The 16,992-nt window shown below is 38.6% G+C and overlaps 1 protein-coding gene across 1 annotated transcript; it reads right to left on the bottom strand.

The window, feature by feature from the left end:
• Nucleotides 1-115: 115 nt before the first annotated feature.
• On the bottom strand, nt 116-16,683 carry TTPA (alpha tocopherol transfer protein). Its single transcript, XM_005517422.3, has 5 exons — nt 16,413-16,683; nt 9,362-9,515; nt 7,604-7,797; nt 4,368-4,478; nt 116-2,925 (listed from the first exon to the last, which is right to left on the bottom strand). The coding sequence occupies exons 1-5, from the start codon at nt 16,605-16,607 to the stop codon at nt 2,746-2,748; spliced, it is 834 nt and encodes a 277-aa protein (XP_005517479.2). The 5' UTR covers nt 16,608-16,683; the 3' UTR covers nt 116-2,745.
• Between the last annotated feature and the right edge of the window lie 309 nt (nt 16,684-16,992).

Raw genomic sequence — 16,992 nt, 5'->3', positions numbered from 1 at the left:
GCCGGCGCGGCCGCCGCGCGGCTCGCTGGGAAATGTAGTCCCGGCGCGCTGCCCCGCCCGGCGCCTCGGCCTTTCCTGCCCGAGCCACGCTTGTGCCGGCGACAAACAACGCTGCTTCAACCAGAAAGGGTTTATTAATTAAAACATGAGTTAATACATTAAAAAAAGAGAGAAATCTTTTAAAAATTGTGCATCACATCACGCTTACAGTCAGTAGTAAATTATATTTGCACCGTTTAACAGGAACTTTAATTTTTTTAGAGGCACTCCCGGTGTTTATAAAGAATAATGCACTTAGGGATCTTTTTGTTGGCTGCTGCTCAAAGCTGCAATACCACAGCGCATCGTACCAATATATCGCCACTATTCATTATGTAAATGTTCTAATTATCCCGTGTCCTTATTATTAGCAGCAACGGCAATTAAGAGTTCCCACCTCCTATATAATATGTAAACATTAAAAAATAATTAACAGTTCAGGAAAAAATGACTGCACTCAGTGCTCTAACTGTTGAGTTATGCAAACACGCTATCACTTAATAACAGGATCAGGGTATTTTTGAAGACATTTAGGGCTTTATATTCATAGAGCTGGTGAAGTCCAAATAAAGATTAAAAAGCCCCAGCTAAAAATGCATTTGCATATACACATGCAATCAAATGAGGTTTCTGCTACATAAACCAGTAGCAAACAGAGATTGGTTTCATAGGAAAAGTTAAATTTTCTTGTTCACTGAAACATGGTTCCTTTGTTCAGTTTACATTCACTGATTAAAATTGAAGGACTGTAATATTAAGACAATAGCTTTGGGTCTCCAGCTGGTAAATTACTTGGAACTTGAGTTACACACTTGAACAATTGCCAGATACCTGACTACTTAGTCTATTTTCTTATAAAGAAGAATTTGCAGTTCATTGAATTCCTCTATTTAAGGAGCTTTTGTATCACAAAATAGTTCAATCTGAGAAAAAGAAATATATATGACATACATTTTCATAGAATCATATATATCTGAAAATAGTTTTCTTTAAATTTAGGCCCCATATCAAAAATATTTTGAATGAGAAAAATTTAAAAGGCACTTGAGGAAATTCAGAAATTGGAAAAAAAAAAAAAAAAAAAAAAGACTTTCTCAGTTTTGAAAGAATTTCTGGCATTGATCTTACCACAGAAGAAGAAACTACAATCAACAAGTACTCTAATGGGTCTTTCACAGATGATCCTCTTGCTAATAAAGAATAGTTTCCAGTGACTCTTGCAATAATGCCTTATTAATCATAATCTAAAGTAAGATATTTCTAATATAATAGGATAGTTTCATTTGTGTCCCCTATGCCTATATACTATCCCAATACCCTAAAGATTACAAAACAACTGAAGTTACAATTTCTAACTACCTGAGATAAAAGCATTTTTTATAGATTTATTTATAGGAAAATTCATGTGGAATGCTTAAATATATAGTGCTTATGCAAAAACAAAACTGAGTTAAGAACTGGGTAAAGCAGTTGGTGTACTAACAGATTTTAGGAAAAAGATGAGAGAAAAGTAAAATAATGGTTGAGATTACTAAATACAGGGGATTATAGCATAATACTGCTGTGTAGTGTGAGTGATAGCTTTTACACATGCAGTATTCATATGCCAACAATGCGCCTTCAAAACAAAACAAAAACCTGTTTTCAGTAAGTATGGAGATTTTTTTTTTTAGTACCCCTAGATAAATGAAGATGTAGTCTCAATGGAAATTAAAAATAATTTCTTTCAGTGCCCAGCAGCAAACAGACTGGCAAGTTGTCAACTACTGTACTGAAAATAGAATGACGATACCAAGCATCTCCTATGCTGAAGTCCAGTGACCTCAAAGCACCCTTAAAACATACAACAGATATTTCTAAAGCTCGGATCTGCAAAGGATAACCTACTTTACCCCCTGAAACAAACAGATAATGCAAACAGCTGAAAACTTTTGACCTCTGTAGTCCTCCACTCCAGGGATTAAAGGATAATAATCTGAGTTGTTTATAGTTGTAGACAGTATGACTTTGAAGAAAGAAAATAAGAATTTTCAAGGTTGTTGACTCTTACCAGTTCCTCCCCCTGATTCACACTGTCCTTTGAAGGATACATACATGGTGTTCTCTCTGTAAAACTTGAAGACTACTGTTAATTAGCACAAAAAGGGAAGCTGCACAAGAAGCACAGAGTAACACAAATGTCTCACTATTGATGACTAATTTCCAATTTGATACAAACTAACAAAACAGCATTTTTCCCTGAGAATCAATCCAAAAAGCAGCCTCTTCACTCTTTGTAAATTAGCCCCATAGTTTTGTTTCTGCAACAAACTACTCCACCCTATTCACAGTCTGTTCTTTGTTTTGCATCCTATTATCTTGACAAGCCTAGGTACAAGAGCTAAGCATAAGGTTCTGCACTGCATTATTACAGATGAGTTGTCTCCAAAGACCTAACAGCAGCAGTATCAATCTCACATCTAATGCACGCTTCAGCTTTCTGGCATACAAGTTACTTAATTACAAACAGTGCAACAAATATGTAACACTCATTAATCTCTTCAGACATACAAACTGATACACTCCAGTTAGTATAGAAGTGCAGCCAATATAACATTCAGTGAGTGCCCTGCAAAGACATACTAATTTCATTCACAAATGGAAGTTTTCATATTAAACTTATTTCCAATTCCAGTGTTCAAGAATTGATAAAATACTGTATCAAGGTTATTCCCAGGCAACCAGAGAAATGCTTTGAAGATAATCTGAAGATGCCATTATGAAGTCAGTCCATTCCTTGGCCAGCTCTTCAAAGGAGACTTCCTCTCCTCCATACTCCTGTGGGAGAATGCTGATGGGGAAGTGTTCTGTCAGACTCTGCAAGTAGTTATTTCCATGCATGTACACCTAAATCGAAATATTAAAAACATTTACTTAGGTATGAATGCCAGACCATTGAGTGAGAACAGGCAGCAAAGCATCTCAGGGCAAGCGCTGAACCCACCAGGTTGGTTTAACTAAGTAAGTGTGCTTGTTCATAATGAGTTCCTTAAAAGGAAGAACTGCCCTTGTGAGTTTCTCCTAGGTGCTCAAACTCTGTCCTGCTCTGAATCTGAAGGCTGTGAAGGATGGGCTACAACCTGAGAACTGCATCTTATGTAACTGTGAGCACAGGAGTCAAAACTAACTATACACTTGTTCCAGACTGTTTTAGCAATGCTGATGAGGTACACACTACATGCAAACTGCTAAAATTACCTAAATCATGGGAAGACTCGTGTTTTGTTCTGTCATGATACCTTGTGCTTGCCCTTCTGTCATTTCCAAGAAAAGAGCCGTGTGTGGCTCATGGCCATTACTATCTGTTCCTGCCACACGTATTCAAAAACAAGATCATGTAGTATGTATGTGGGTTCAGACAGGTGTCAAGGAAGATACTCAACAGAATCTATATATCAGTCCTTATCTTTCAGTTCCAACTGGAATTAGACTCTGGACTACTTCTCCACTATAACCCTTGCAATACTGTAGGTTTGGTTCTTCTTCCCTTGCTTTATTGTAGCTATTTTGAAGCCTTGTTCATTACTTCCAGTCTGATACTTTTCTAGGATCTAGTGTCCTGGCATGCAGTGGCTGTTGCAAATGCCCAAGATCCACGTGCTGAGAAAAGGAGGCTTCAGAATGGGAATAACAATAGGCAGGACTGCTTATTTTGTACCTAAATCCTGCTGTTGCCACTTCACTATTGTGCCAGTTGAAATCTCCAATATTTTTCCTATGCTGCAATAAACCATAGTCCTTGGCATGCTTTTGCATTTCAAATACAAATCTATTTGCAGATCTATAACTGCAAAACCATTTAAAGCAGTGAAGGAGCTATTTGGAAAAAAACTTAGAAATTAAGTCTGACCAATTTTTGATGCAGAAATGCCTCTGGAGGTCTGTAAGAGCTAAACAATTGTCTTCTACTAATTCTGCACAACTTTGACCAAAAAACACTGTCCAGTGATCATTTTTCTCTATCACTTATAGGCAGAATACTGGGAAATCCAGGACCTATTTCTTTCTAGTTCTGCAGAAGAATTATTACTTGGCCTCAAGCAAATTATTTAACCTCTTTGTGTCACAGTGTTTTTTATCTTTAGAGTAGTGATAACAGCACCACTTGCAACTCTCATGTTATAAATAACTGTATATGCTTTACTGTTACATCCTGGAGGTCTGTATGGCACTAACAAACAAAAATGATTTATGCTCTTCAGTACCCAGGAGTAGCAGAGCCTAAGGAAAGTGCTGCAGATTGTCATATAAAGGCTTTGTGGCAGAAAGAAATATTTGTGTGCACTCACCCGTTGCTTTATTTTTTCAGTGAGAAAAGGCTTAATTAGAGCGAAGACTGGGTGGAAGAATAAAGGCTCATTAATCAAGTGGATACCTCGAACTTTCAGTGGAAAGGAATCCTGTCAGCATACATGGAAAACAGAATAAGAAAAAGAAAATATTATTGAAACACCTCGATTACTAAGGACAAGCCTATAAAAACTGTCTAGTCCATAGGTTAAAGTATTTCTTCTGACCTGGCCAATTCCTGCATTTTGCAGTGTTCCAGTAGTGTAAATTAAGAAACATTTAGAAAAATTATATCTTGTTCCTCCCATTAGAGGGAAAAATCTCACCATTTTTTCCATCTCATTATGAGCTGAGATTGAATATTAAAAACAAACAAACAGAAAAACAAAACAGAAAACTATCACCAAATTGCACATAAATATTGTACACCAATCTTGTGCTCAGCCTTTCTTCTAAAGTACAATTTTTTACAAAATTCTGCTAGTAATTTACAAAAAAGCTATCTAGCCATGTGCTTTTATTGTCAATTTACAGCCTGAAGGATAATACGAAAATATATATAAACTACTGAAGACACTAACTTTAAGTTAAATATGTTATCTTTATAATTTAGAGATAAGCCTTGAAATTACTAGGAATTTGGCCTAGCCAGAAGTTCAGCTTTACAACAAGATTATTGTTTTAATGAAATTTAAAAACATCTGCTATATACCCTTTATAATATAAACCAACTTGGATTCTACTTGCATTCATTTAAAAGTTCCAGATCTTTGAAATTTAAAAGAAAATACAGCAGTGCTCAAAACAAGCTTTGTGCAATGGGGAAAGGGCAGCTTCCCTTCATATCCCACCTGATACTACCTCTGAACCAGATGTTTTCTACTTATTAAAATGGTACTTCTCACAAACATATCTCCTCACTAGGAGGAAATACGAAGGAAGAAGGAAGAAAAAACCCAAAGCCAACACATTTCTTTAGTGCCCCTCCTTTTATGTTTTAATGTATGATAAAGACCTTAAAATTATCAGCTTGTTTACTTAATGTTATTATGGGTTATCATTTATTTAAAGTCTACTATCATGATTTTCACAATTTTCTGCCTGGGATAACATATTTTTCAAGATAATGTCACTTACTATTCATACTACTGTTTCCATTCCTTAGTACATACTTCCTTTCTATTAACTTCTGTTTCTTGATACATTATAGTTATTTACAAGACACGTTTCTTGAGTAAAACACGGTTAAACGGGGTTAAAACTAAGGTTTCTTGACTTTTACTTATAAGCATATTGTGGAATGCATTAAGCATGTCCTGGGGAGCATCAGGCACAGCATCTCCAGCCAGGCAAAGGAGGGCATTGTCCCACTCTGCTCTGCACTGGGGCGGCCTCACCTTTGGGTATCATAATACAAAATAGGAATTAAGATGTTAGCTTCAAATGAGGGCCAGGAGGATGGTGAAGAGTCTGGAGGGGAAGTCGTGTGAGGAGTGGCTGAGGTCACTTGGTCTGTTCAGCCTGGAGAAAATGAGACTGAGGAGAAAACTCATCACAGTCTGCAATTTCCTTGTGAGGGCAAGAGGAGGGGAAGATCACTCTCCTGACTAGAGACAGGACCCAAGGGAAGGGCCTGAAGTTGTGTCAGAGGAAGCTTATATTGGATATGTTGAAAAAGTTCTTCACCCAGAGGGTGGTTGGGCACTAGAACAGGCTCCCCAGGGAAGTGGTCACAGCTCCAAGCCTGACAGAGCTCAAGTGACTGGACAATGCTCGCAGCCACATGGTGTGACTCTTGGGGTGTCCTGCATAAGGCCAGGTCTTGATGATTCTGATGAGTCCCTTCCAACTTAACATATTCTATGGTTCTATGATATTGAACAACAATAACAATCTCTAGATAAAATTTACAAGCCTAGTTAAAAGTGAGGAAAGTAATCAGGAGACAAAAAAAAAAAAAAAAAAAAGAGAATTCTCTCTCTTCTGAGAAAAGGAAAAGAACACTGGAAACACACAATTTTTAATTGAACAAATCAGAAATAGGTCAAGATGTAAACATCATAGTCAAAGAATGTAAAACTTTATTGAAACCTTTAGATGTACTTGCAAATCCTATTCTGCTTCCTTTCTGCTCTATTTCAAGATTAAAAAAATTACCAGCAATCTGTTTACTACCTCAGAAATCAACTGAAACACTCTCACTAGTCCTGTTTTCGTGAGATCTAACCCAAGATTGCATAACACCAAGAGTTCTCATTCTAGATGCAAAAAGTTGGGAATACCTAATGGTTTCAATAAAGTTTTACAGTAGATACCATAATTGAAGAACATCTGAAGTTCTGATGATATTAATTCAATGACTAAGCTTTGATTGAATCTCAGATATGAACCTTACCAAATCAGAGCGAGGCATTATCTCCCTGGCTCATTTCCACATCACAGGCTAACAGTTTTATTATTACTGACTTTCAACATAACTTCTAAAAGGAAAATAAGATTATAGGACTACACAGCAGCTTGCCTGTCAATTCTTTGTCCCCTTTTTTCTTTAATTATTTTTCCTCTCAAATCCAGTGGCAAAGTTCAACTGAATTTGGCAGAAAGTAATAAGCTGTAAAGACAGTAAAGTACTGAGAAGTTTTGTGAAAAATAGGAGGTGAGGTAGCAGTTATTTGCACAAAACAATGCTCATGTTTTGGGGAAGAAAGCAAGCAGAACCTAAACCTTATACATTCTGTTGTTAGTAGATGGAAGTTCACATAAGCATCATCCATACTGGTAACAAGTCAGGAGTGCTTGCTCTTAATTGCTCATAGTGCATGCTATTTTTAATATTTTCTGGGCCAGTGTAGTGGTTATTATTTATCAAACTACCACAGCCAGGAATAAATGCTTTATATATGGAGATAATGCACAGAAGAATGGAAGAGAAGAGATGAAACAAGATAACAAACAGATCTTTCCAAAACTGGGCTTCATTTACTTTCCAGTCACGAAATTCCTGTATTTTAACAGGTTGGTGGAGCTCTTAAAAAATACCAGAAGTTAGAGTGCATTTATTGCTATAGAAGAACAAACTTGAAGTAAAATCAAGCACAACTTGTGGATTTAGGATTTTGTTCTTAGTTGCATAGTGTGAGAAGGCCAACAGAAGGAAAATTTACTGTAGCTTGCAAGAGATGAAAAACTGGAAGTCATAGCAATGAAGCTGCATAAAGCATTATGTCATACTTACCGTGAGAACAGCAGCAATTTTCTTGGCCACTGCTGGACTGATTTGAAAAGCATGAGCAAATCTCCATCCTTGAAGGTCAAAGATGGCTTTGACTCCATTTCGCTGCGTCTCAATCTCCTTTACAATGAGTTCAGATGTGATGAGACTTACACGAAACACATCGTATGCTGTAAATAAACTGGGATCCCATTGTCCTGAAGAGAAAATTGATTACCCTGCATTACCGTGAGAAAACCCCATACACCTGCACTTTTTCTTTCTACAGCTTCTAATGTGCTTCTCAGGAACAAGAATTAACCAGCAAGAACAAAGTTCCTGAGATACATTGTTCTGCCAGTGCACAAGTTACTTTGTGTGCCTGCTCTCCCACTCGTCTTTGATGGTATCTTAGTAGATGGTACCATGTAATGTAGCATGTTCTACCTATGGCCATACCCCAGTACAAGGTACAATTCAGTAATAGTCATGCTAGCAGAAGCTTCAGATCATCAATCCAATCAATATCATTGTTTTTCAGCACTAATTCCATGATTCTGGCATGATTCTGTGAACCTCATTTTTTTTCTGAGGCCTGAGTGAAAAACTGCATGGGATAAGCCTTAACCCTAGATGAAAACTTTAGAGGGCACAACTGTCTACTAGACCAGCTGATAATAAGACAATTCTTTGAAAATTGGCAAAACTAAAGCCTCTGTCCAAAACAAGCATAAAGAGATGTTGCTCTAATTAGGAACGGTGAGAAGAACGACATAGACTCTCAAGTGAGTCAGAACAGGAGAATTCCTTAGTTTATTGCTTTAGCTTTGTTTTATAGACTAGTTTGTGGAAAGTACAGAAAAGAAACTCTTACTGGTTAGTAAACTGCTACATCACCATCATTGGTCAATGGTGAACAACACCCTCTGACTTTCTCTTGCAAAGAAAACAAGAGCAGGAAAACAACACCTGACACGGCTGTTTTCTGTCTCTAAGAATTGTTTTGATTCCTCCTTAAAACTTCCCAGGCTACTTTCTCAGGCTGGACTTGAGAAAGCTAAGGGGCCTGCAGTTTCTGCAGGCTCCCTGCAGCGTGCTCCAAAGCTAGCATCCACAAAGAGATATGTTGTTCATTTAACTATGTACTTTTTTTACTAAAGCATTTTCCAAGTGTTGTTAACTAGGGCTCTTTGGTTATAAGTAAACAGTGAAAATCTGGTGAACTGCTCATCCAAACCTAAACTGAATGCTGATACATGACTAGGTGTACACCTTTGTGTTCTCCCCACCTGTGCTGCATCTGCACTGGTCTTAGCCCATGGCTTTGACAGTTTTCATGAAGTCAAATTATTTTTGGGACACTCAGAGCCAAAAAACCACATAATCTTACAAGTTTTAACCTTCAAGATTCTTTTGATGCAACAAGAACTTCAGTAAAAAGAAAATTAAGTTCTTCATATGGGATTGTACAGTTTTAGCCATACCAACATATAAGTAAAATGATTTAACTGTTACAGCTCAGTAAATTCACTTTTATGTTAATGTAAATGAACAAAACAAGCAAGCAAGCAACATAAATACCTTTCTAGTAAAGGTATTTTGATATGATCTAGTTTTATCAACCCCTGCAGTTGTACCCATGAAATATTTTTGGTTTGCTGCTGAAATGTGATAATTAAAAAATAAACAAACCACAAAGCAAAACAAATCAAACAAACAAAACCCAAAAACTTCAGTGTCAGAATCGGGTGTGAAACTGTTCCAAGCAATTTTGTCACTCACCAATTCTGTATATTAGAACTTTGCTTCCATGTGGGTCTCTTGACCTTAGGACTCCATGATAGCTAGCTTGCAAAAGTCCAAGAACAGAAGATGGTTGTAAATCTGCGCTTATTTCTGGGCATTCAATTCTCCACTTCTGATAATTCTTCAATAACTGGAAAAAAAAATTAATGTGAATGTCAGGTAACCATCAGCTATTATAGGAAGAGCACAGTTAAAAATATGTTTTCCAAATGTGGTCACAGGTTTAATTAATTAAATTAGATATAGTTTAATTGTATATTTTAACCAAATCACTCCTAGAAACAGAAGGTTGCTATATTGGATCAAGTGAGTAAATTGCCATGATGAATTTATAACCCAGTCAAATCATTAATGGACTGCAGTTGTCATTTTGCGCCAGAAAAGAAGACTGAATGTACTATAAGCCTGTAATTTCTATGTAAAATGAATTTAAACTCCATTTTTTTTCTGCTCAGGTTACCTTTAGGATTGTTCATTTTGCTTCTGCATCAGATTCATTCAGGATTTTTTTTTTTAATTTAGACATGCAAAATTTTATGGAGGAACATTCTCCTTCACTCACTCACTCACTCTCTCTTTTACACAGTCATCAATAATTCCAGTTCACTATTTGAAACAGGTATACTCATCACCATATCCAAAAACATCTTTGAGGTCCCTTCTACCCCTCTGAAACTAGAGAATATGACAAAATAGTGGGTCCATTACACACTTGGCAATTTCCCTCCCACAGAGTGGAAATAATGAGAACCTGTTTTGGCTAAAACAGAGATCCCCTCTGTTGTCAGGGACTCGGTCACCCTGGTTCCCAAGGCTGGGAGGCAGCGCCATAATCAGTATTTCTAAGGCATAGGAGGAGCTGTGTGTTGAAAGGCCAGGGACTAATGCTAGGGAAGAGGCAATTCAAGGTGTTCCTTCATGAGGTAACATCTGTGTTGAGGAATTACAGGCAGCACTGTGAAAGGTCATCTTAGAGATGGATCGTGAAAAATTAAATTGGTGATGAAGTCTAATGCAGTCTAAATAATCTAATCCAATCTAATCCAAGTCTAATTACTGTTTTTCCTTTAATATTAATTAAGTGGTTGTGGGGGAAATGAACTACGCCCTGCAACTAAAATTTATCTAAGAAATTTTGCATGAGTAGAAAGCTATGCAAGGCTGTCTTTGAAAATGTATCCTCTCAGCTCATCAAGTGAAATTTGCCTCTGCTGTATCACCTCTGCTAAGTTGTCTATCACCAAGTTTGGAAAGTAGAGAGATAGCTATTACAAGTAATTCACATATTGTTTTAATTTCCTCAATGGTTATGACTTGGAGGTCTAACCCAAGACCTTCAAAGTATCTAAGAGAATCAGAATTTTTCAGTACCTTGTTTCACAATGAACCAAAATGTAGCTTTAAATCTTAAAGGTAGCCTGCACAGCCTAGCTTTTAAAATTGTTTCTATATTTCATCAAACAGGGAAACCCGATCGGATCCTCAGCACGGTTTCACAAATTAAGTGTGTTCACTGCACTGAAAACATCAAAGTCTTTTATGTCCTATAATTTGTATTAACAGAAATTATTTTTTACCTTTATCAATTACTCTGTATTTCACAACAGAAATGCTAAAGTTAGAAGAGCTGTCAGGTCCAACTAATAGAATAACTTTTAAAAATTTACAAATTTCTTGTATCTTTGCAAGTGTAATTTTCTTCAGCATTTTCATTGGAAGAATGACCAGAAGGAACTTCAGTAAAACTGAATTCATCCCTACAGATTCTTAGAGGGAGACCTGAAACTCACCATCTTGTAGCTCACAGCATGCTCATGTCAGATAATTAGTCTTCTCTCTTACCCTTCCCTCTACTTTCAAGCTTCTTGTATCATTTTACATAAAACATACTTTTTCTTCAGCTAAATGCTTTTCCGCTCAGATTAAAGTCTTGAGTGATTTTGTAGGTCTCTGAAATGAATTGCCATGAGGAAATCATTTATAAAACATTAGTGTTTGTCAGCAAAATTTACATAAAAATATATGGTAGGCTGGTCAGAAATTAGCTTTATTTTTTATGGCAACAGACCCTATAAATATGTATTTAGAGCCAAAAAAAATTTTAAAAATTGATATACCATGCTAGAATCCCACTTGATTTGGCAGTGAAAAAAAAAAAAAAAAGGTATAAAAGCCTCATCTTAAACCAGCACCATAGAAAGAAACATTTAACCATTAGGAGAATTTTATTAGAAGTCTCTTGACTGCATTCAATCAGTTTTAGCCTAGGTTAATTTTAAAACTAACAAACAAACAAGGTGAGGGGCAAAGAGGGAGGAAGTAGGGAAAGTAAGCTAATTTCTGGAACAGAAGTTCGCTATAATTGCAAAGATAGGCCTGAGGTACTTGATTGAGGTACTCTGATTATCTCACTCTGGCAATACTTGACTGTCTACAAAGGGCACTGCTCGATCAGTCCCAACTGCTTTGTGCCAGACAGCAATGTCAACATGTTTTTTCCTTGGTCTTTCCAAAACAGACTCTGAAATAGCAGCAAAATACAAAACCACCCTGAAAAATAACTATGCAAACATCTGTAGCTTTGTCATTTGTCACTTCTAAAAATCTGTGGTACCACAACTTCATGAACATATATATTTTAAACACCTCTTTGAAGAACTCCCTACCAAAATAAAGATGAGAATAAAAGTGATGCATTAATTCAATACCCTAAATAATCCTGTCTAATCAATACAGTTAGTTTCTCATTTTTGTGATATTTACATTTTTCAAGCTGGAAAAAACAAGGATTTAAACACAAAAACTCACGAAATTTTTTTCAAGTATGATTTTTTTTTTTTTTTCCAGCAGTGAAAAGCATAGGTGTTGCATCTAATAGTCAATTTGGATATAGATGATAGATATCTATACATGGATATAGATGAAACAACAATCTCAGGAAAAACAGATGCGTTCATTACCCAGTACAAAAAATGGCTCACACACTTAACAACACAAAAACATCTCAATGTATAATTATCTGTGTTTACAAACTGAATAACCTACTTAGCATCTGAAAATAGATGCAAGAAAACTTGATAAAGGGGAGAAAGCTGGATGAAAAACTCCAGTGTCTGGAGTTAAGCATTAATTAAGAGTTCTTTCCCCTGATGTCTGTTGGGGATAGTTCCAGATTTCTGAATGTTAGAGATTACAAAGTTACCAATTAAACCAAGATTCATGTCCTACAAACCAAAGTGAACTTAGTACTTTACTTAGAAGCAAAAGAACTAGAAAACACTGTGCTTGTTAGAGAAACTAATGCATCTGTATATGTAAATTAATTATATCTGTCTTGATTAATAACTATTTATTTATATTAACGTGGATGATAGGCAGAATTAGGGCTCTGTTGTGTCAGAAGTCGTACCAATGCACACAAGGCTTGGGAAAAAATATGTTTTCTACTGGCATTCTTTGCGGGAGAAACCACAGCTCAAATTTTAGCATATAAACCTTTGTGCATACATATTTTATATTTATTTTTACATATGTGTGTACGAATGCACCCAGAATTTAAACATACAGTATACACAGACAAAGAATTTAAAATATTTTATAGAGACACAGAACTTTCCCAATTCCTAATGCATTAGCTCTTTGTCACTGGAAAAAGACTGGAACGTGCTGGCTTATCAGAGAGCTCATAAGGGCTCTTCCATCCTTTTCAAGGAATTCCTCCGTATTGATGGAAGAAAAGCAGCCAAGTAACTGATTTTAACTTAGCATTTATGTTTGAGTGATGTGAAGGTCCTCAGAGATAATGTTTGAGACTCAGCAGTGTGTTTGACACTGCAGAAAACAACACTTCTTGTATAGCACAGGCATCCTAAGTGACTTACTTGCAGCAGAACACACTAGGAAATTCTCATTCCTCCTTAAGTCAAATGCAGAGCAAAACCAAAGTCTGGCTATATGCCTTGGTATCAACCAGAACTCCTAAAAGGATCCTAGAGAGTTTTCAGTGCCACAAAAGTGATGCTTACACTAGTATGTTATGCTTTTGCATAGAGTTTCAATGCCAAACATTTTCCTTCTGTTCCCCAGAACATAATCTACAAATCTACAGAATCTACAGAACAAATTCCCAGAGGATAATCTATTTCAGGTACAAAAAGACAGCATTCCAAAGTCACTGAGAGTCAGGCCTACACAAGAGTTCTAGGATGTAATGCATAATAAAACAGGAAGAAACATTTATGTCCAAATGGAGATGCTAGTTCTCCAGGTTTCACATGTCACTAGTGAATCCAAGTGACAGTGGTTTTGATGGTAACAATGAAGTCAAACATACAGACATAGCTGGTACATTCAAAAAGAGGCAGACAATGATCTCTGTGGACACCAGTGACAAAACATGAGGGAATGGCCTGAAGTTGTGTCAGGGGTTTAGGCTGGCTATTAGAAAAAGGTTCTTCACCCAGAGGGTGGTTGGGCACTAGAATGGGCTCCCCAGGGGAGTGGTCACATCCCCAAGCCTGACAATGAAGAAGTGTTTGGACAGTGCTCTCAGGCACATGGTGTGACTTTTGGGGTGTCTGTGCAGGGCCAGGAGCTGGACTTTAATGATCCTTGTGGGTCCCTTCCAACTCAGTATATTCTGTGATTCTGTGAGAATAGTCTGTTACTGAGCTCAACTGAATAATCACCATCTTCAAGAAATTAAGACAGTTTTATCTTTTCTTTGAGTCCTTCAATTCCAGATACCTGTTTCAGCCCTGGATTTTCTTTTAGCATGAGAGATACCAATATATCAGTAATTAAAAGCAAGTCTGGAACTAACATTGGAAAAACAGAAAAAAATGCTGTTAAGAGTCACCATAAAAGATTTAGAAATTGAATGTCTTGACACAGTCTACCTGATTATTCTTTTCTGAAGCTTTTCTAAATGTTGATAACTGACATCAGATAAATCTGTGTCAATTATTAACCAGAAATGCATCAATAAAAATATCTGGTCAGTTGCCAGACTCTTGATTCATAGTTAAGGCCTTAGCCCATATTAAGATGCTGGACAACCTTGGCTTACATGCATTGACAGGGCCATGAACTTTGATGATCCCTTAGGTGCTCTACAAGTGCATGGGATTTATACAGAACATGGAAGCCCAGTGGGCAAAGACAGTCTTATCAGCCTGAACTCCAAACCAAGAGACAACATCAAATCAGGACAGGAGGGAAGAGCCACTCTCTGGACTGATGGCAGAAGAGCTCTGTCTGGGACGAAGTAATAACATAACTTGTGCATGAAGTCACACTTGGGTTAGATAAATATACAACTTACGACCATGACAGATTTTTGCACAATAATTCTCTTTGGCCTTGATAGACCAATTGCAATAAACAAATTCCTGTGGTGAAATAAAACAACAAAAAAAAACAAACAAAAGAAACCTGCTTCTGTTATTCTTCCCATATTGTAAAAGAAGTATTCTAGAAAATGGTATCAGCACTTGGAGAACTAAAATTCTGGACAGAAACATTATACACAGGTTGGTTTTGAACATCAGAATCCCTTAATTCAAAGGAAGGTTTGAAATTCAGAAACTTTGCAGCCTGTGGAGACCCAGAAAATCTAAAGAGGTTTTAAAAAGACAACTTTTTCAAAGAAGGTCCCCAGCGTAAAGTACTGATTCTCAAGAGGAATACAGAAAATTTGCTACTTCATAGACTCCCATCTCAAAAACCAGTCTGGATTCTACACTCCCAGAGATTAGTTCTACCTACAACACACCTCACAATCCCATCAAAGTGCAAAAACATATGGGCCAAATTCAGAAGTGCCACATTCCTGTCTATAGGATCACCAGCAACAACCAATTGCAATACAATTGGTGGATTTTCAGAAGTTCATATGTCCTCATCCTGCATTTTGGAGCCAAGGAACACAGGAAAATAAAATGGTTTTTGTGGGGAAAGAAAAAAAAAGGTATGGTCTTATAATTGTTAGTGCACAGCTTTGATATAATCTCACAAACTTCAAGTAAAAGTAAAATACATAAAACCTAAAGGAATCTGACTTGACTCCTTGGTTCTTCTACTGAGGAGGAAAGGTTTAGAGCTATGCTGCAAATCTCATAAGTCAAATGAAAACAACAAAAATATAATTTTTAAAGCTATTTATGATTAAGGGCCTAATTCAATTTCTCAGTTTCCTGTTTTTAGCTATCTTGATCCTGCAATACATCCATATGCAAACTATCTTCTCTTATGGTGACTAAATTTGGAAAATCTACAGCCCAGAGAAGTCAGAACTAATAGGTGATGTCTGTTGGGCAATGCTGTGCAATCAACATAAAATTCCATGGAAACGCAGCTGTCAGTTGGCACACGTGAATCAATGCCCTGGGAGGATTTGGAAATACTTTCTGTTCCAAAGGTTTAACGGTTGTCAATCTTTCTTTAAAAAAAAAAAATAATAAACTGATAACAATCTGTGCCTTATGATATTAAAAATATGCGTGCTCTGTGGCAAAAAGGCATACAAAAAGCCGGGAAAGTAGCGTAACTTAACAAAGCCTGCAAGGAGTGCTGTTATGGCTAAACTCCACGCAAAAAGCAAGTTTTTACTCGTAGTTTTAGAGTAATTAAAAATCTGCAGCGAAACTAGCACGGCTACTAGTAACCTGAGCCTGACAATCATGACAAAGGTGTCCTTTGAAAGATACTGTTTCCTAATCGGAGCTGTGACCTTGTTGCACTTACTGTATAAGTGGCGAGTGACTGTACCGGGCTTACCACAGCCTTTATGTTACCACATCGATACCGCACATTGATTCGGTGCCACGCCGAAGACAAGCAATTACTTACACCCTGGAAGTCCCGGCTCGGCCTCGCCCGAGCCAGCAGCGCAGGGCACTGACCCACCCTCAGCCCGTGCCCGCAGCCACAGCCCGAGCCGGCTGCTCCCCGTCCCGGCCGGGGCTGGCCACGGCCGCCGCGCCTTCCCCGGGCACCGGGACTTGCCGCCGCAGCCCCCGCTCCTCACCCTCCAGGCCAGGTCCGGGTGGAAGTCTCGGGCGCGCAGGAACCGCACCAGGAAGGCATCGGAGAGGGGCTGCGGCCAGCGCTGGCCGGGCTCTGCCTCCGCCCGCCGCCGCAGCTCGGACACGGCAGCGAGCACCTGCGGAGAGTGGTCGGGCAGCTCATTGAGCTGCCCCGCGCCCGGCGGAGCCTGCGACATCTCCGCGGCACGGCCGAGCTCAGCCCCGCCGCCCGCCCGCTCCCATTGAGAGCCACGGCCGAGCTCAGCCCCGCCGCCCGCCCGCTCCCACTGAGAGCCCGGCCCGGCTGCTCCCGCCCCCGGCCCGCCTTAACCCCTGAGCGCCCGCCCGGGCCCCGGGCACGGGAGCGGCAGGTGTGCCGCGTCCTCCGCCCTGCCTCTCCGCGGCTTGTGCTTCCCACTAATACGGACTTGACCGGGTCTTAGAATTTTACGCCTTAAGCCCATCTCCTGTTTTTCGCTCCCAGCCCCAAAAGTGAGCTGTATCCTCTCCCTCCGGAGGGCGAGCGGCGGCCCCACCGGGCAGGGAGACCCCCGAAGCTGGTACTCGCGGCCCCCACCTCAG

Source organism: Pseudopodoces humilis, chromosome 1 (genome assembly GCF_049639895.1).
Source record: "Pseudopodoces humilis isolate 2021_Gansu_Grassland_sample_001 chromosome 1, ASM4963989v1, whole genome shotgun sequence".
NCBI lineage: Eukaryota > Metazoa > Chordata > Aves > Passeriformes > Paridae > Pseudopodoces > Pseudopodoces humilis.
Note: the sequence above shows the minus strand (reverse complement) of the source record. Positions and strands in the feature narration are given on the sequence as shown.

Bases quoted from the DNA above. Each gene is read 5' to 3' on its own strand.
- TTPA (XM_005517422.3), bottom strand. From the start codon at position 16,607: ATGTCGCAGGCTCCGCCGGGCGCGGGGCAGCTCAATGAGCTGCCCGAC. The intron at 7,798-9,361 runs GTGAGTGACAAA...TTTTCTCTTCAG, and splicing joins AGTTCTAATATACAGAATTG to GACAATGGGATCCCAGTTTA. The intron at 2,926-4,367 runs GTGAGTGCACAC...ATTTCGATTTAG, and splicing joins CTGAAAAAATAAAGCAACGG to GTGTACATGCATGGAAATAA.